General features: G+C 35.1%; 2 protein-coding genes and 1 long non-coding RNA gene across 3 annotated transcripts; 2 read left to right on the top strand and 1 right to left on the bottom strand.

Moving 5' to 3' along the window:
- Positions 1-923: 923 nt before the first annotated feature.
- Positions 924-16419, bottom strand: Gld2_0 (poly(A) RNA polymerase gld-2 homolog B). The gene is made up of 11 exons (XM_011192724.3): positions 15913-16419; positions 14166-15536; positions 11471-14073; positions 10887-11379; positions 10658-10829; positions 9900-10043; positions 9201-9391; positions 8921-9042; positions 8736-8851; positions 8146-8659; positions 924-2893 (listed from the first exon to the last, which is right to left on the bottom strand). The coding sequence occupies exons 2-10, from the start codon at positions 15252-15254 to the stop codon at positions 8214-8216; spliced, it is 5376 nt and encodes a 1791-aa protein (XP_011191026.1). The 5' UTR covers positions 15255-15536; positions 15913-16419; the 3' UTR covers positions 924-2893; positions 8146-8213.
- On the top strand, positions 3994-5550 carry LOC128921853 (uncharacterized). Its single transcript, XR_008471160.1, has 2 exons — positions 3994-4236; positions 4306-5550. It is a non-coding gene; the product is annotated as an uncharacterized LOC128921853 (long non-coding RNA).
- A 1539-nt stretch (positions 16420-17958) lies between the features above and the next one.
- LOC105217634 (39S ribosomal protein S30, mitochondrial) lies at positions 17959-19961 on the top strand. Its single transcript, XM_011192723.3, has 3 exons — positions 17959-18561; positions 18615-19054; positions 19110-19961. Exons 1-3 carry the CDS (start codon positions 18065-18067, stop codon positions 19883-19885), a joined length of 1713 nt encoding a protein of 570 aa, XP_011191025.1. The 5' UTR covers positions 17959-18064; the 3' UTR covers positions 19886-19961.
- Positions 19962-20488: the final 527 nt, after the last annotated feature.

Consider the following 20488-nt stretch of genomic DNA (forward strand, 5'->3'; position numbering starts at 1 on the left):
ACATCGCCTTGGCACATTTCAACAACAAAAAGGGAAAGGCTAAAGCTATTCTAAAATTGCTTGAGAGACTTGTAACAAGATTCTGTGTTGTACATGGTGCATTACAGTGTAGACTAAAAATGTTCCGCATGAATCGTTGGTTTATATTTCCTTCCATACACTTATTGGTTTGGGTACGTAGTAACTTCGGATAGTAAGACATACGACATACATATATGTATAGTAGCCGACAGTGAAATCCGCTCAACTAAAAAAATATAGGTTTTTGTGGCTTTTTAGCGGCTCGACAAGGGTTTAAACCAACGTTTTGAAGCTTTCGACGAACGGTACCAACATCTTCAAATCCACTTTATTGTCCTCAGCAGTTTTGAAGCGATCCCTCAAGTTGATAACTTGAACTTGTCTTCTTATCTGCTCCAGCCTCAGTTTTTTCTTAATAGACCTGGTTCTATCGAAGCTAACTTTATTACTAATTTCCCGAATGGTCAGATTTTATATTCGCAAAATCAAAATATTACTCTTTTGCATTGTGGATTTTTTGAATTCGGCATATTTAAGCATTAACGAGCCACGAGCACAAAATTAACTACGAAACTTTCGAGAAGAAACGAAAAGTTGCCATAAACCTGTACAGAACACATACTATGTGAAATAACTTTCGGCAGTAAATTACACCTGTCGGTTGCAATGGCGCTTTAAATCCAAACCAACGGGTTGTCCGGATTGTACGTACATGTCTTGCCAGAAAGATCTATAAAAGAGTTAACGACCGATTTAATTTCTAAGGAAAGCACAATTTCGATAATAAATATTTTTCGTTTGCAAACATCATTCAGTGGAAGGATACAACCATCCCCCCAATTGAATAACGTCAATGTGACCTTCATCTTTCTTCGTTTATTGCAGTAAATCAAAGTCGTAAATTTGCTTTAGTTTGCTCTTGTTAGATTGGAACAATGCATTTATTATATGTTTTCATCCTCTGTCGACTCTATCAATGGTTACATAGTTACAAACTTATAATAATACAAGTGTCAGAGCGATGTTAAGCATTTTCCCTCTATTGTTAGGCGAAGTGAAGTTTGGGTGTTTATGTATGGAAGTATGGGAGTGTAGAGCTGGAAAATGTTACAAGAGATAGTTGGAAAATTATGGTGGGTGGAGAGATGAGGGGTAGGTATGTTTAGCTTTTGATGAAGTGGTGCTTGTGTGTGTGTGTGTAAACTGATTGATAATTTAAATTTACATTTGAGAATTTTTCTTTTGAAAATATCTTGTGTAAAAGCTATGCCACCGATTTTCGCAACAAATTTTCCGATTATTAATTACTTCGCCTTTTATAAAAGGTCATATACAAAACGTGACAATAATGGCGATTGTACAATTGTGCAAATTCACACTGAGTGTATAAAGTATTTAAAAGATGTGCAGCAAAATATAAGCAATTGACCGACCGGTTTTCCGCATATACATATGTAAACAAAAAACAAAAAAAAAGGCAAACAATGTGTAAAATTACTAGCATTAAAGTTTTTGCCTAACAAATACATACAATCACAAGTAATAAGGCTTGGCTTTCCCCTGTTTTGCAGTTATGCATTACATATATACTTTTCCATTATTTAAATGTATTTTTGTATGTTATTTCAAGTTATGCCGGAATCTAATAATCGTGTTTTTTTGTTCGTTTAATGTGCCTTCTAAGAAATCGTTTTGTACATAACTGCAAATTTGATTTGTTTAAACAATTGTAGTGTTAATTTTCACGGCTTTTAGAAAACCTTTGAACTTCCTTCTGACAACACGATCTGCACATCTTTCGTGAAACAATTTGAAATTTAGCACCGGAAGCTAATCTATCTATCGTTTGCTTTCTCTAATTCTGAACTCATTTAATCCTGAAGGAGTGTTTGTTTAAGGCTACTTGGTGTAATGTGATATAAATTAATCTAAGACCTTCATGGAAGGTGTACAGAATATTTAAGACGGCTCAAATGAACTCGTCTCTTGACAGTGCATTGGCGTGACATTTTGCCTCCATTTCACTTTGAACATTCGCAAACTTTACGTATTTTCAGTTAAGTTAATTGCAGAAGGCAGTTGATATACTATTTCTTTATTTTGCCTGTGCCAGTGGGCAGAATGCGTAAGGGCCAAGTTCACGACCATGCACTGCCATTACAATTGATACTTTATTTAACTATTTAGATTATTGTTTTTTCTTCTTTAAGTGCTACAATACATTACATTGTGTAAATATATATATATACTTTTTTTATAATTTTCCATTTTGGTACAAAAATTCTTCAAATTACTCATTTTTTGCTTTCCTTTTTTCTACTTTTTAATATTTTTTTTACATTTTTGTTTTCGCTTTTAAAATTAGATACTTAACATTAGACAGATACAAATACAATAATATTGGAACACTATTTTTTCATCCAGGTAATTTGTTACATTCGATTGCTCATCGACATTATTTGTTAGTGTTTCTTTTTGTTTATTTATTTTATTGCGAGTTATATTTCCATATTTCCATAATTCCATATTTTTTATTATTTTTATTTGAGTGTTTATTATTATTTATTGGTAATTGAGGTGGTGAGTTTCGGTCCAATAATGGATACATCTTAATATATTAACATAATTTTTATGGAATTGCTTTTTCATTTATTTAACGAGACTTTGTTTTATATATTTTGCGCTTCATTCTACTTCAGTTTGGACTTCATTTTTTGTTTATTATGTATTGTTGCGTTGGAATATTTCAATAATCGAATTAACTTAAGCGGCAAATATGCAACTTTCAATCTCAAATACTTTTTTTTTACTCATTGCTGGTGTTGCGAGGTTCCTTATGCTTAGCATATTTTAAAATAACGTTTATTTAATTCTGTAAAAAATATATATACACATTTATAAACCCTTATCTGTTCACATTTTGCTTGTAATTTCCTGAGTTTTTTTCTTTTACTTTTAACTTAACAGCTAAATACATTTCACTTCCAATATTTCGCTTCACTATACATATGTATGTATGTATAATGCACAGCACAAATTAAAAATATAAAATTTAATAATATTTCAATGATTGCTTTCAAATCAGTTATTCTTCAAATGAAATTTCGTAGGCTTAAGAAGATAAAAGTTGAAAGCGAACAAGTGGCAACGCTTTAACTGTATAATTTTACAAAAGTTCTTCAAAAGGAATGGACTAAAATACTGATTGCGGTCATTTGGGATCATTTCTGTTTTTCCACATCTAGAAACTATAAATGAAGAATTTTGCTTACAATTGTATATTATGTGTTTGTCATACTTTCATAAACAACCCTGTTCGGTCCAATTAGAAGTGTCCTAGCTAAATTCTATTGCGTAGAACTCCTTTCTGAAACCAACAACGCTGTGTTCTCAAGCAAAATCCGAGATTATTGACTATAACATCAAATATAATCTTTCAATTTATTTACAATACATGAAGGCATGGCATCACTTTTTATTTGTTAGCATCCAACTCTAAATTTTAGTATGGTGAAAATATACCCATTTTAACACGGACCTAGGTATGTTTACAATTAAAAATAAAAGAAATAAAAAGAAAAAATGCGTTTTCGCAGAAATCAGAAGTGGGATAACTGATTAAATATTTAGCAGTTGGTATTCTCATTATTCTTATGAGACTTACATCGTGCAGAAATCTATTTCAACACTTGCAAAAGTTTATGTGTAAAAATAATAGAAATTAGAAATGAAAAGATAAAATGCGTTTTCGCATACATCAGAAGTGGGATAACTGATTAAATACTTCATAATCAGAAGGCTTGGAAGAATAACCTCGTATTCACTTGATTCGTACGAGCAATCTCCAAGATTGATGCGTTTTCGCAAAAATCAGAAGTGGGATAACTGATTAAATATTCTCATTAACCTTTCGGGATTTACACAGTGAAGTATTCTATTTTAACACATGCAAAAGCTCATCAGTAAAAATAATAAGGGTATTCGTTTAAACGTGTAATGTTACCCATCGCATAAATTTATGCAAATACGCAGTGTGTTACATGAACGCACTTCAAATTCTTTGTGTAAATGCCACTTATTTATGTATTAAACAGCTGTTTGGGTGTCAAAATATTAAAATGCCGAAAGTTAGCGAAAAAGCAAAATTTATTCAACTTTGCGAAAAATCACTAGTATTTGATTTGTTAATGTTGGAGCTGTTTGGAAAACATGACGGTAATTGTTTTGCGTCAATGCTACATTTTTTAAAGGCGCATATATACATAAATATATAAATGATTTCAGAAATCCAACGCAAAAAGGAAGATGAAATTATGGAAGACTTTAGCTTTGCATTGGCAGCTGCTGCATATTTTAGATATGGATCTACATTTGTTCATCATTCTGTCCCAAAATCACCCAACTTTTTAATAGATGTATTACCGCATTTGGATGAAAACAGGTTTCGAGAAATTGTGCGAGTCAGCAAAACCACATTTGATTTTATCATTGATCTGATAAAGGATGACGAAGTGTTCAATGGTCCACGTTCATGTAAACAGTTTCCTATCCAAATTCAATTGGCTGTAGTAATGTACCGACTGGGTTCATGTGGAGAAGGAGCAACAATTACTAAAATTGCTAGTTTGTTTGATATTAGCGATGGTGGAGTAATACAGGTGAGCTATTTACATATGTATCGGTTAAAATTTGTGTTTCAGCTGTATTTTAAATTTCTCAATAGGTCATGACCAACAGGGTATTTGATGCAATTATTAAAAGGAAAACTCAGTTTCTGTTTTGGCCGGACCCTGTAGAGCGTAGAGCTTTAGTTGTTCAAACACTCAGTGAGCTACCACATTGTGTTGGCTACGTAGATGGAACGGAGATAAAATTGGCGGAAAAACCCACTGTAGATTGCGAAGCATATTTTTCTCGCAAGCATATATATTCACTTAAGGCTCAATGTGTGTGTGACCACAAACTAGTAATTCGTCATATGGTATTGGGGTATCCCGGTAGTGTTCACGACGCTAGGATATACAACAATTGCGAGCTATCCACAAACGCCACTGAAATGCTAACAGGATCAGAGTGGTTAGCTGCAGACAGTGCATATAAATTAACTTCGACCCTTATTACTCCTTTTAGAATAAACGCAACGGAAGGCACCTTGAATCAACGAATTCTGTTCAACAGAACGTTCAGCCAGTACCGAATAAGAATTGAGCATTGCTTTGGTTTATTGAAAGAACGTTTTAATAGCTTGAAAGAACTCAAAATTCAAATAAAGAGTGATAATTCGGTAAAGTTTGCATGCCGGTGGATATTAGTTTGTGCGATATTGCACAATATTATATTAAAAGAAAACGACGGTGGTTTTGATGTTGACGAAGAAAGCATTAGTGAAAACAGTGAAGTCGACGAGCCTGGGGATCAAAACTTACCAACAGTTGAAGGTGCATCTAAGCGCCTTTCATTGTTATCACTAATGGAAACTTAAAAATAAAGTATTGAAACTCATGTTTACATATCTTTAAAATCCATTAATATATGCTTTTATTTACATACTTCGGAAATAAATTTGAAATGAGAATGATGCGTTTTCGCAGAAATCAGAAGTGGGATAACTGACCAAACTTCTTGTTGAACACATTCTCATTAAGAGATCGAGATTTACATCTCGAAGAAATCTATTTCATAAGGGTTGTAAGAATAACCTTGAATTTTAATATCTTTCAAAGGCTAATCTCGTGTAAGAAGTGGAATAACTGATTAAATATATTTGTGCAGCGTATTTTCGCTAACCTTTCGAGATTTACATGGTGAAGAAATCTATTTCAACACTAGTACACGTTTATGAATAAAAATAAAAGAAATAAAAAGAAAAAATGCGTTTTCGCCCAATTCAGAAGTGGAATAACTGATTAAATATTTACCAGTTAGTATTCTCGCACAATACATTCTCATTAACCTTTCGAGATATACAAATTTATGAGAAAAAAAAACAAAATAAAATAAAAATTGCAGTTTGAGTCAAGTATACCCGCTATCAATATAAAAATAGGCCTAAGCATTCTTCTTTTACTGACACTGTATGAGTTATGTTCCGTACACAAACACTCACTTCCTACAATCCCTGGCCAACACTATCCGCATAGCGTTTAAGTAAGCGACTGACTACGATCAGAATATTCTAGGCAGTCTTAAGATTGTATTCAAATAAAGCGGTAACATCTGGAAAATTAGGTTTTATTTCAAAGAATAGAATCAACTTAAGTTGAATTAAAATACTTTAGTCGCGCGAGTTACGTCGACGTCGATGCCAACCACTATCGGCATGACCGATATGAATGCAACTGCAATTCATAAGAACTGCAACAAAGAAATGATGCCGACGTCAACGTTAACGACCTACCCCAAAACACTTAAAGTCAATTGGTCTACTTAAGTATTTTCCCTTTTTTGTTACCGCAACAATGTTGCGACCACACGAAATATGCATATCATATTTCGAAACAAACCAGGGCACTTACATTGGATCACATTGCATTTCCGCTGCACATTTAATATGTTCAAACGAATATTGCGATAACCAAATACAAATAGCAATTAACGTCACAATAAATAGTGCAACATAAACATTTGAGGGAATGCAATTGATGTAATGTGAGAAGTAGGCCACTTGACAAATATCGTCGCAACTACAAGTGGTTGCGCCAAAATAATAATAAGAAAAGAAATAATATATTTGTATTAGAAAATAGAACTAGCTTAAGAAAATATTGGAAATAAAAGATCAGAAGAATTTCGACTATCAACCAGGAAGTTCACGTCTTTGCATTTACAAACGTTAAACTAAAGTTTAACGTAGAAAAAGAATTATTGAACCGAAGTTCAATATACGGATAAAATATTAAGTTAAATATAAATTTAACTAAATATATAAATTAATAATTTTAAAGATTTATGAACTCGCGGTTCATAAACACAACTCGCGTATCGTTGATACGTTTTCGCAAAAATCAGAAGTGGGATAACTGATTAAACATTACAGCAGTTAGTATTCTCGTTCAACACATTATCCTCATCTTTGGAGATTACATCGTGAAGAAATCTATTTCAACACTTGCAAAAGTTTATGAGACGTTTTGTTGAAAAAAAAAACTTTCGTTTTTACTTAATTCGTACCGCCAATGGCAAATATTTATGCGTTTTCGCATAAATCAGAAGTGGGATAATTGATTAAAATTTTAGTTGTAAGTAATTTCGTATTCTATTTCAACACAAGGCAAAAGTTCATCAGTAAAAATAAAAGAAAAAAAAAATTAATTATTAAATATTTGAGTATTTCTAGGTTCAAGTAACCACCACACCAAAGAAAATGCGAATAATATATATAAGTACTTTACGTATGTACATATATCGACTAAATGGCGCTTATTTGACCCTACTCCCAAAGTTTCTTCCGGATTTCATCTCTTATACTCAAAGACAGGAGTGGATAAACATATTAAACATTAATATTAAGCAAGGAGTAATAAAGATTATATAAATTACAAAAAAAAAAAAAAAAAAAAAACTCGGTGTGTTTTTCTTACATGCGCTATTGCCAAATTCAGAGGCGGGAGAAGTGATTGAATATTTCATGGTAGGATTGAATAATCTTAAAAAATAATAGCAAATTTCGTTGAATTTTTTTATTCGAAGGCGTGTGTAACACTAAAAACTAATATAAGATAATAATATTGAAATTTGTTGAAGTTCGAAGAATAGGTGTGCATTGACAGGAAAATCTACAATTAATCCTTAGGCAGCTACATTTAAGATACGGTATATGCCCATCAGAGTGAAAAGTAAACGAATTACTGTTCAAATTATTAACGCTATCAAGCACACTCATGAAAAGTAGAATAACTGATTTACAATGCATACCAGCGAATTAACTAAAATATATCATTAAAATACATTTTCGCACTGACATGCACGTGGGAAATATTGGAAGTGAATTTTTCAGCATTGTATAAAATATAGCTAGTATATATATTCCTAATCTAATAAATCATAATATCAGTCTTTTACCATGACCTACATTTTGACTAGAAGTATTGCATTTTGCATGTGCTGCGCAACAATGAAACTTACATGCATGTTTGATTTTGATGTGCATTACGCCACACATGAAAAAATAATCCGTTTTGGTGTGTAATAACTCAAGAAACCAGCTCTGTTAGAGAACCTCCAACAGAATTATTTTTTCCGTTCGCATTGTTAAATATTTCCTTTGTTATATGATTGTTGTTGTTGTTGTTGTTCGGCTCTGTTGGTAACGATGACAATGAAGTAGCAGGAGACACATTCGCACTATTGTCTGAACCCAAAAGTATTGTAGACCCATTCGCATTTATATTTATGTTGTTGGGGTCACTGGTAGAAACTTCTGAAGGGGTGCTATTATTGCAGTCATCATACTGGAAGCCCGCGTGTCTCAACGTGGAGGAAATACTGTTTGATGACGGTATAATAATTGGTGCAAAAATCGAATTCAAATCTAGTGTTTGCTGTAATATTCGCCAAGAAGCCACAAATACTGCTTTGACTCGTTCAAAAGTTTCGAAATCATACACCGATCTCGCTGTATTTGTTAAATCAAATGGTTCTACAGCGTAATAAATATAAAATAAAACCATGTTTAATAATACACATGACAAAATGTCGTATATATATATATATACCTTCAATGCAGAGTTCCTTCCATTGGTGTATATCATTTTTCGATGACTTCGCCAGGCGGCACACATTTATTGGCAGGATACCACCAGTACGTACAGAAATGGCAAATTGTGTGTAACTGAAATTCAATGGAAAAATCAATAAGATTACTTATAACGACATACTTCTTAGGGAATGTATGGCTTACTCAAAACAACTGTAGTACTCTAGAAAATAGAGGAAAAGTTCACCGATCGTTTGGGTGTTTTTGGATTCATATGGACCAATTGTTTCGTTCATATCCACGTATCCAAAGTCATTAGATCGCAGCTGTAAGTACGTTTAAAATTTGTAAACTTTGTGAATGCTACTGGTACATATAAACATAGATAAAAAACGATATTTTTGGATACAAGCGCCTTAGCAAAAATTGTATTTAATATAAACAAATCGGCCACAATATTAAAGGTTCGTTTTGTTTTACTTACCAATGGAAATTTATCAGGGAACAAATCATGTAAACACGGAAGTACTGCTGGACTGACTGCGTACTGCAGGAAGTGTATTACCATAAGAACCAAAGAATAGCTGGATATTGTCATGTTTTTGGCATTATTAATATTATGATATTGGGCCCACAGTTTTGTAACTAGGACCATTGGTCGTAAACGCCAATCAACTAAAAAAAAAACCAAAAACCAAAAACAAAATTTATTAGTTTTTGTTGCGACTATAATGACTGTAATTGTTTAGCCATTTCGTTAATAAAATTATTATAGGTTAGAATGAAGTGTTGCCATACTGTTTTAAACCAAAAAAAAAAACATTTCAATTAATGAATCATCGTTGCCATTTCTTTGCTTTTAAGTTAAATTTTCAGAAAAATATTTCTATTCACTTTCAAACCAATAAACGTTCAATGATTTTGAAAGCAAGACTTCTGCATTTCTTCTTTTATATCTTTGCAAAAACGTACATAAATACAACTAAAAAATATTTTTTTTTTAAACAAATATATCTATATCTACATATAAATATTAGTCAAAATTATGGAAAATTGAAAAATACTTTTCAAAATCGAATATAGCTGCTAGTTCTTGCACCATTGATGCTGATTTTTACATAGAATTTGTCAGACTCGTGCTGTTATAAATAAATATATGTTTATAAATTACATTTGTACTTACGCTGTGAATAGCAATATAATAAATGTGTGTTCTTGATTCCTACACAGTTGTTGAAGTTTAAATCCACTTCCAGTTGATGAATGCAATCTCTGAAGCGTAATATTGGCACTTTTGCTTCGATGAGGTTGAAATTTTCGAACTCGGCTGGTCGTCACATACAAAATAACACGATGCAATTAATTTATATTAAAAATGCTTTTTAAAGAAAATGAAAATACACTAAAGCCTAAACACACAATCGGTGGGAAGCAAACAGTTTCTAGCTACTAAATGTGTGTCATATTTAAAGCAACTGATCTGTACTTTGTGCTACCTGAAATTTGACACCCTTAGATTGTTCGCACAGTTGATGACACAACTTCCCAAACAGGTAACAAACATATTTAGAACAGTAATTAACAACGCTCGAATTTGGCGCGAACATTAATGTTGCTTCATTGTCAAGGTGAGATCTCTCTCTCCCTCTCTCTTTTGCGCTATTTAATGTTGATACAAATATATCGATTTCGATTTCGATCTTAAATAACTTAAGTTATGATAAACGTTGAGCGTTAACTAAAATTACTTTTAAAACTTTTATACGGACTTTATCGCTCATATTTTTTGGCTTAATTAAGACAGATGGAAAGAAATCTAGCTAAATTAGCTGGAAATAAATATGTATTCTTACTGCTGTTTCAGTAAATAATCATGAAGAGCTCAAATAATATAAAATTCCGTATCCATTAAGTTTTTTCTTTAATAAATAACAAAAATACCTGATTTGCTGAGATAATCTCGCAGAACAGTTAAGTTGAAAAGTGCTTCCATGCGAGGTTCAACATTTGACGTACTGCGGGACACCAAACACATATCTACATCCGAAGTATCTGCCCCAAATCCGGAAATAGTAGATCCGACCAGATATAGACCAAAACGCGGATAAGTGTTCTGAAAGTTGGTGTAATAAGAATCATATAATTTAAAACATTGGTCAGAATTGCAAACCTTGATAATAATATAAAGATAGCGCCACAAGCGCATTTTCTGTTTGAAGGTCTCCTCCGTTTGTTGGGAGTTTATAAATTTGTTCCAGACACCTTGCGATAGATTGTCCCATTTAGAGTTATTCAATAATGAGCTTGGAGCCTCTTTAGCTTCTATAAGATGTGCTCGTGCCAAAAACCGGTCAGGCGGTGTGTGCGTGAAAAATTCATGCGAAGTATTTGACGAAGAACGAATGTGAGTCGTCGGACCACTAAAGAGCAGATTATGCTGTGGGTAAACATGTGAGATAGGAGTTGGTGGCGGAGCAGCCATTTGTTGATGCTGATGCAGTGTTTGTTGTTGACTACTACGACCGCCATTGCGTTGACGTAATGAACCTACATTTGTAGCACTAGTTACCATGCCACCTTGTGATACAGTGGCCTGTGGAAGGCGGTGTTGCTGATGCGGTTGTTGTGATATGACGGCGGCGCCACTCATTTGTGGAGTTGAACTGTTAACAATATCAGAAAATTAATACAACTACTAAGCATACGCGTTGTTCTTATGGTTTCTCTAGAAGTCAGTAAAATCGTTCTACATACCTGCGCTTCATTTGGCCTGCTGACGGCACTCCTTCTGTTTGGTTAACAATGTTCAGTTGTTGTTGGCTGTGTAAATGGTGAAAATGGTGATCGTCGTGTTCGCTGAAGCCTGGTGACAGTGTTGCAGTCGGAGTGGCGCAAGGTGCAGTTGCCAGGAAATTGGCAGGCTGAGGGTATATGAAGTTGGAATGCTGTATGGGACTCCAATAACCACCGTTCGGGACATGGGCTGACAAAGGGGTAGCATTTATATGCTCACCGGATGCAAAATAAAAGTGCCGTTGCTGGTGTTGTATGCCTTGGTGTTTTAGCGGTTGTTGCTTCATAGAATTCAAATTATCATCCGTATAAGTATTAGCGAACGGTACATTCAACATTGATATAACTCCATTACTACGGAACGGCGATTGCTGTTGTGGCGATGTTAATGGCTGCGCCTGAGGCGTGTAATGTTGAGATGTTGAAGCAAATGCTGGATTATAACCAAATTCGGTAGGTTCCGGGCTTTGCAAATGTGGCATGGCAATGACAGATAACGCTTGCACTGGTCCATTTAAATTTCTTGTTGTCGACGAAGATGTGGAGGATGTTGACGACGAAGACGAGAGGGATATGGATTTTACTTGTTGATACTTATTTCGACGCTGTGACAATACCGCCGAGTTAGTCGACGAAGAATCCGAGTCATCGTAATCGCGACTTTTTGTACCCTGTGTTTGATTTGATTCACATGATGTAGTAGAATCGTTCAGTTGTGTATAGCAAATCATATTCCCCACGGTATGCGGGGATGTTGAATGCATCTGTGTAGAAGGCACATTCATGGCAAACGGTGTAGTCAAGCGTTTCCCACATACAAAACTCTGCTGTTGCGTTTGATAATGATTAGGGGTATATGAAAGCACCACAGATGAAATAGGATCTTGCGATTGAATTCCCGATGTGCTAGCTACAGGCGGAGGCAATGAAGGACTACAGCTACGTGACGGCGTAGTTGAGCCCCAGCCAACGTGTGACAGTGTTGTAAGACCTTCCGTATTGACATAGGTCAAATTATGAATATTTTGATGGGGTTGTTGCACGGCAGATGACTGTAGGCCGGCAGCCGATGTATATTGCTGCGGGTGATGTTGTTGATTGTGATAATTGACTTGTTGTAATCTATGATTACTGCGATGGGCAGACATGTTCGCCTTCCTTGGAAGGGTTTCGATAACTAAATTCATTTGAGTAGATGATTTTGCTTTCTGTTGGCGATAAGAAGTGGTGGATGCCTGAGAAGAGTTAGAAGAAACTGATGACGTTGTGGATGACGAGGATGAGCATGAATATGACACATTAGATCCAGAATTTGACTTTTTGGAGTTCAATAACTTCTGATGAAATTGTTTGGAACTCCATAAATTGTTATTCTCGCTTTTTCCCTTGGTATTGTCACTAGAAACGACACTTCCATCGCCGCAGTCTGTCTCTTCTACAACACCATGTTTGTGAATTGGAAGCGATGGAGTTGAGTTCGATGTAGCATCGCCATTATTTTGATGATTTTGATACATACTATTGCGTTTGGCATTCTGCGAATAATTACTACTTCCGCTCCGAATTACACGAGAACTGCCATCGTTTTCCACCTCACTATGGAACGAAGGATGCAAGGCAACATACCCTTGCTGAACTCCGGGTAAACGATGTGGCTGTGATTGTTGATAATGCGACTGATAGTAGTTATGGCAACGCTGATGGTTACGATAGGATTGTTGATTTGTGTAATCACCATTGTTATTATTAACATCGACACCATCACATTCTTCTGGGCCATTCTCAGAGATACCACTTCGTTGGCCACCGCCAATAATGTTTTCATTTAACAGATCTTTCTGCATAAACGAGGCAATGGTAAGTTGCTGCGGATGATGATGATGGTGGTGCTGGAAACGATGTCCTCGTTGGTCCCTCATATGATTGCTACCGCCACCAACTCCAACCCCTCCACCACTGGTTGATGCATAGCGACCGTGCATTGGGTGCGGCCTTTGGGGTAGTGGGTAAGAGTATGCGGTACGCACCGGTGACATTACACCTGTATTTTGACTATTGAATGCCGTTATTGTGCGGTTATTGTTTGGATTGTTTTTGCAGAGCGCTGATATATTTGCGCCACCTGTCATTTGCACGCCTACTGAGTGCAAAAAATCTAATGAATATGAATTGGAGGGCGAGGATCCCGGCGTAGCTACCGTCGGAGAACCCGACGGCGTCGTCAAAGTGAGTGAAGAACTTGAGCTTTCACCCGACGATTGCGTATTGGTTGTGGGAATTGCAGGCGGTGTAGGCGACACCGATAGATTAGCAAGTTCTTCTATATTAGTTATTTCCTTGGCAGAAGATGACGAAGGAGAAGTGACTGTTAGTGTTACGACACTACTTGAGGGCTTCACTAAAGCATCTGTACTTTCTGCAGCAATAGTTGTTTCCACTTTAGAATCGACGGTACTTGTTGTTGTTGCTGTGGCAGAAACTGTGTTCGTAGCCAACGCAGTGCTCATCGCTGTAGAATCTTCAGCGAGGTGTATGTTTCTTTGACTTTCAGTAATTAGTGACACCTTGAAATTATATGAAACATTCGTAGAGTTTAAAATACAATTTGCAATGCATAAACTAATGCTAAAGTCATTGAATACGTGTTAGTACATACCTTAGATTCCGGATCATCAGTGATTGTCGATACGTTAGAAGTCCTTCGTTGCCTTTGACCCTTTCCACGTGGAGATAAATAACGGGTGTCTATGGAACCTCTGTTATTATTATTATTCGTATTACCCTTGCGAAATGACTTTTTCTTCGATGTATTCAAATTACTGGAGTATGTAACGCCGATATTTTGTTGCAATTCAGGATTACTTTCGGTCGATGCGGATATTGCTGATGACACTGACGACGAGTATGACGATGTTGAACTGATGGAAGAACTCTTACGTCTACTTATGTGTACCCATGGCCATGACAGCAGAGCCGGAGATTCAGTGTACTGAGGTGTAACCAGATTAGTCCAACAGCTGTTGCAATCGAGATTAATATTTTTGTTTTCGCCAACACAATTATGTTTATCGGCGGGTATTGAGGCTGGAAAGTTATCCGTTGGAGAGGCTTGTTGTTTAAACTCTGATTTTGCTCTGTGCGAAGAAAGAGCAATGGAATTGTCAACGGTGGTAACATCGCAAGTATCATCATGAATATGTGGTATACATATGTTGTTGACGTTTAATGTTGTATTATTATTTACGAAATCTTCCACTTTACTGTTATCAACTTTCGGTATATTTTGTTTTTGCACACATGGAATATTCGAAGGATCAGATTCTAGCGAATTGTGATTCTTAATTGCAATATTATTTCTGATATCCTTATTGTTATTTGTAAAATTGTGCTGATGTTGGTTATGACGGTGATGTTGCTGATAGTATTTTTTGCGATTTAAAACTGATGTAGTTGGAATGTTGTAGAACATGTGAGATTGTGATTTTTTAACATTTTTGTTGTTTGAATTGCATTGTTTTGGTGTCTGCAGCGACTTAGCGCTGTCATTGTGGTTATATATGCTAGTTCCATTAAAATACCTCATCTTTGGAGATTCGTTTGTATTGTTACCTGGTGCTTGTTGGCTACCATTTGCTTTATTTATCGAATTTGGGGAACTAGTTTTCACCACATTATTGCTGAGGTGTTGATTTTTCACAGTTGATACATTTGTAAGTGTTATGATTTTCATGTTGCCTGCAACCATTTCAATCTCAGCGTAATACTAGATTTAATGTAGAGCTATTTTATATCAAATAATATTTAACACACTCCTAAAATCACAGACATTTGTGTATATTTAATATGTATAGTCAAACATTGCTCTATCTATACTAAGAATATCGCACAAGTCTAGGTTTTAAAATTTAAGTTTGGCTCGTGTTTAGATGTTTGGGCTTAAATACCTCAGTTTAAAATATATTGACGGACTTTTCGGTCATACTTCTTGTCAACATGAAAAATTTGCGAAATTTATTTGTGGTTTTATCTGAAATGAAGAAATGCAAGTCTCATAAAATTATATGATTTTAAAATATTATTCAAACTTTATCTAGAAAAGTTCTATTAATTGTAAAGTATTAAAAGGGTTAATCTTAACCAATCTTCGATTCATGAACCTGAACCTGAACCTGAATTATAATTACGACATTAAAATCCAATAGATCATGTAATGGCGGCAAATTTTACATTACACACTACTCTACATTTTGCTAGTTTCTAATTGTAATTGAATAATTACAACCGCTCAATATTTTCAGTTAAATCCATCCATACTCCATTCATATCAGTTGTGATAAAATTTATAGTATAAATTAAAATTTAAATACATATAAAACTTTATTACAATTTAAAATATTACATACCTCTAGAGCCAAAGTAACTGCACTTCCATTAATCGGCCATATTCTAACGGCTCTAAAAAAACTGCAACTCACCGATTATAATACATCTACTGAAGTCCCGCTTTTATTTCGTAACGACTGTTTGAATGTTCTCACAATATGCAAAATTTGAGCGGTGTCTTCTGCATATGCTTCTGTTTATAATACGAAACTTTTGAAACACAGAATATATTTATACATCCAAATTCACTACATTTGCCTCATAACCGAAATTCGTTGCACTGCATATTATGGTTCTGCACACATATACAGCCGGTTTCACAGTACCGGCTAGTAATGAAAGCTTTTCTCTTAACGTCAGGCGGTTTTCAAACTAATGCACTTATTATAACTTTTCTTTTGAATTTTCTAATTTTTGTTGAATTATCTTGTCCGCGCTGATGGAAATTGTGCAAATTACACTCTGCGATTTTCCACTAGACTCCGTTTTCCTTCTTTCCGCGTGTGACTTTTCGAATTGTTGTTGTCAGAGTTTGTTTTATAAATTGCTTCAATATGCAGGGTTGCTCAGAAAGTTACCATTATATAATTTGCTGAAGAATAATAGTATGATATTTTACTTCAACTTCACCGTTACCGTTTTTGGTTCACCTTTGACAGATATAACGTCAGAAAAGAGAGAAAATCTCCGAAAACAAGAAAGGAATAATAAAAAATATATTTCTTTAATTTCACATAAATATATTAAAACTATTTTACATACAAGGTAATAGCTATTAAAGTCTTTCCAATAATGCTAATAAGATTTTATGTTTTACTTGTGAGTCAATTATGGACATTTGTACAAATATCGACGAAACTTAGTATTTAGCTTATTTCAAAAACTTAATCAAAAAACTTAATTGAGTCAGACTGCATGTGTCGTGTATCCTAATTTTAAATATTCATAAATTCGGTGGTTGTATTGTCAGTAAGTCCACTTTCACACAAGCAACTTCTGTTGCTAATTCTCGGGCGATTCTCATTTGCTGTCGCCCCTTGCGTTCACACGAGCAATTCTTGTTCGACAACTCTGTTCGTGTTTTTCTGTCATTCTCTTTCATATAATTTTCCCAACTTCTTGTACGCATCGTTTCCAAGCAAAAAAATATATATCAATATTTATCGTTATTCTCAATTTTCTAGCACATTTTAATTATATTATGCATATTTCTATATGTATTTGCAAATTAAATACAAAATTAAATGATTATATTCAAATTTTCAAATATATTGTAACAATAATTTTAAAATGTGTGCAAATGCAACACTGTTACGTAGCAGCGAACTGTTACGAATAAAGTGCTGAACACAAAGACGACGACACGACACGACGTAGCGACGGCTGATCACAAATGTCGCTTTGAAGCCAGCGTCTTGCACATTTTGAAGACGGCAGCGACATATCAAACAGCAATTTCATTGTTGCCGTACTAAAAACTTTCATTTCAATAAAATTTACATATTTAGTTTAAAGTGAAATTATTTGTGAAAAAAAATGTAAAAATTGTCGATTTATTTGTTTTAAATAATCGATTGTTGTTATAATAATAATTGTTGTTATAAATCATATATCAAAGTTATTTTACGTTTCTGCTGGCAAAATAACGTGATACTTGTTATAACTTAGAATAATTTTACATTTCACATATTAGTGGCAGCTCTACAGCGGCCATTGTCGTCGACAAAATTAGAAACATTTCTAATTTGGCGACAGCGAAGACTTCAACCCTTTTGTCGTGAAGTCGTGCTGTTGTCAAAAAATCTGTGCCCATAAGAACGCGTGTATTTTAATATTTGACAGATGTCGCTCGTCGCTTGTCGTCTTCTATGTGTTCAGCACATAAGAACACAAAGCGTGTTGCCTGAACACAGCAGCCTCGGCGCGATTCTCCTCTCCTCGTCGCCCCGTCTCCTATAAAACTAAGAATTGCCGCGACAAAAATTGCCAGTGTGAAAGGGGTCTAAGGGAACGGCGTTGTTATTTCAAAACAAAAACTCAATAAAAATTACATATGGCAACATCAGTAATTTTCATCAGCTGTTATTTCATAACCTAACCAATAGTCATCCTGAAGGAAAAAGTTAGGCTCGTACAAATTGGTGGTATTGGAATAGGATTTTGTGAATTAAGATGTTAAATTTGGGTGTAAGAAGGGAAACCTGTAGGAAACTGCAGATACTTTGTACGTCACCGTGCCTTACATCTCGGGCACAGTCAACAGTAGCAACAACAGCCAAAGCAAGCTATGCACGCGATAACACCGAGTATTCCGATCAGCCAATATATCCCGAAATACAAGATTTATCATTTAAGGCACGCAAAGGGCGTGAAACTGAAAGTTGGCATGAGGAAATACGAAAAGTACCAACTGTGGAAGAGAAGCTCATCAAGATTAACATGCCTCGTTATTATGGATTCAAGGTGGTAAATTTGAGTGACTCTAAGATGCCATACAATTGTTTGCCCGCCATGCAGCACTACACACGCACCATTTACGAGGATGTTAAGGTTAAAGAGAATCCAACACAAGAGAACCCTCAAGCAGACCACAAAAAATTTGAAACATACACCGAAACTATTACAGCAGATATCAAAGAAGCGATTGAATTTGTACACGATTATTTTAAGTAAGTTGTGTCATAAAGTCTTAAATTTTTCTATGTTCATATATTTTTTCTAGTCACGCATATCCAGATACAACGAATATTGAACCACAAGAAAGGGAAAATATTTTCGCCCGGCTTATTGTTGAACAAGTTAACCGGACTTTAATTAATGTGTTGTCAAGTGATTTTCTGCATGTCCAAGAAACAGAAATTGATTACAGTCCAAGACATGAAGCTTTTTGGTCAGTGGGTGGAATAAATCCTCCCAAAAACGTTGTGAAGAGCAAAAGTGGTCGCAAATGGCAAAAAGAAATGGCAAACGATCCTTATAACCGTCTCATGCAATATTCAGGGAAGCCATTCCTTGCGCTACGTCATCGAAACCAACTTACTCCTTGGAAAACAGAATCGGAATCAATAAACGCCGACTTAGCGAAAACTATACCACGTTTTAACTATGATCCACGTACACTGGGATATGTCTGTAGCCATCAACACCTAACAAGTATTCCAGGTAAGACCAAGAACTAATGTTTTTTTTACAAATACATACTTTAATTTTTTTTAAGGCTTCTGGCCTGGCAGCGGAAATCTTTTTGGAAACATTTCTTATCAGTCGCGCGCTTTTCTTCAGATAAGACCAGACACATATGGAGTTGACGATTTCAAAGAGGCTTTACATACTCATGCCATTCAGAGTAGCTATGCTTGGTTATTGGCGCAAGCTAGTTACAACGGTTTCAATACCTTTAACGATCTTACCTATCCGATGAATACACAAACCATTTTGACGAATGGACGTGATTGGTCATTTTACGAATACCAGTTAAACACATTGCTTGTGCACTCGCATCATGTAGACGAGAATCCGAAAGTCAATTTTTGTCGCGGAACTGCCGAGATGCAACTCTATGGTGAAATAAGTGATTCTGGTCAAGTTGTTGATTTCAATGAAGATGTCCTGCGATACCTTATACGCTTCTATATAAATGCACCGCAGATCCATAGAGCAGGGAGCGAATTACACCCCTATTTGGGATCAGATGTCAAGTACATAGCTGATTATGAAAATGCGGAGCAGCGCGAATTTTTAGAACGTGTATTTAAGAATTTAATGTCCAATCGGCCCCGACATTTAGCTACACCAGAAATCTATCTTTGGGAGAAGATTTATAAGATTGATAACAAAACTAGACAAATGGAGGCGAAACGTCGCTTCTTTGAGTTGGACATAAATCCTTGGGCACGCAGATTGGATCAACACCAAAAGGAGTATATACCGCGTGCAGTGCGACCAGAGGGCCCTAAGAGTAAAAAGAAGTGGAAGAATAGTTTTTATCCCTGAAGTGAGAATTAGTTGTATTCGAAATCATTGTTGAACAAGTTCTACAAAAACAATAAAAGTTTTGAAAACAAAAATATTTCCTATAGACAAATTTAGTGGCTTAAGCCGTCTATGAATTATACCTGCGATTCCTTATTATGTACGGCGACTAGCACGAGTTTTGTAGCTACAAAGAACCGTAAGTTCTATTAAGAGTCTTGTCTTGCGGTTCAACCAACACGCTGATGACAAACTTCCGTGGATTTTTATTCAACTAGTTTGGTTCAAGTAAGTGAAATTGCCTGCGTGAAATTGTTTCTCATATATTCACCCATCCTGTACATAATAAATAAGCCAAAGAATTGTATGCTGCGTTTTTAATTTTTATTGTGCCTTTTCACCGCAATTGAAATTCATTATTACCTTAATGCTTAATCTAAATTAATACTATGTATGCATGTGTGTAAGTATGTATGTATGTACTAGGGCTAATACAATAACTCAGTGTTTGACTTGTTATTCTGCAATCATAGTTTAGCTTGTTGTTTCTGCTTGTTCTGTCTGATATTTTATAATATATATATTTGTCTTGTGTTTACTTTTATAGTTTATATTGATTCTCAA

This window comes from Zeugodacus cucurbitae, chromosome 5 (assembly GCF_028554725.1).
Source record: "Zeugodacus cucurbitae isolate PBARC_wt_2022May chromosome 5, idZeuCucr1.2, whole genome shotgun sequence".
Taxonomy (NCBI): Eukaryota; Metazoa; Arthropoda; class Insecta; order Diptera; family Tephritidae; genus Zeugodacus; species Zeugodacus cucurbitae.

Coding starts and splice junctions, on each gene's coding strand:
- Gld2_0 (XM_011192724.3), bottom strand. CDS start 15,254: ATGGTTGCAGGCAACATGAAAATCATAACACTTACAAATGTATCAACT. Junction 10,830..10,886: donor ATCTTTATATTATTATCAAG/GTTTGCAATTCT, acceptor ACCAACTTTCAG/AACACTTATCCGCGTTTTGG. Junction 8,852..8,920: donor GAGTACTACAGTTGTTTTGA/GTAAGCCATACA, acceptor ATTGAATTTCAG/TTACACACAATTTGCCATTT.
- LOC105217634 (XM_011192723.3), top strand. CDS start 18,065: ATGTTAAATTTGGGTGTAAGAAGGGAAACCTGTAGGAAACTGCAGATA. Junction 18,562..18,614: donor TTTGTACACGATTATTTTAA/GTAAGTTGTGTC, acceptor TATTTTTTCTAG/TCACGCATATCCAGATACAA. Junction 19,055..19,109: donor ACACCTAACAAGTATTCCAG/GTAAGACCAAGA, acceptor ATTTTTTTTAAG/GCTTCTGGCCTGGCAGCGGA.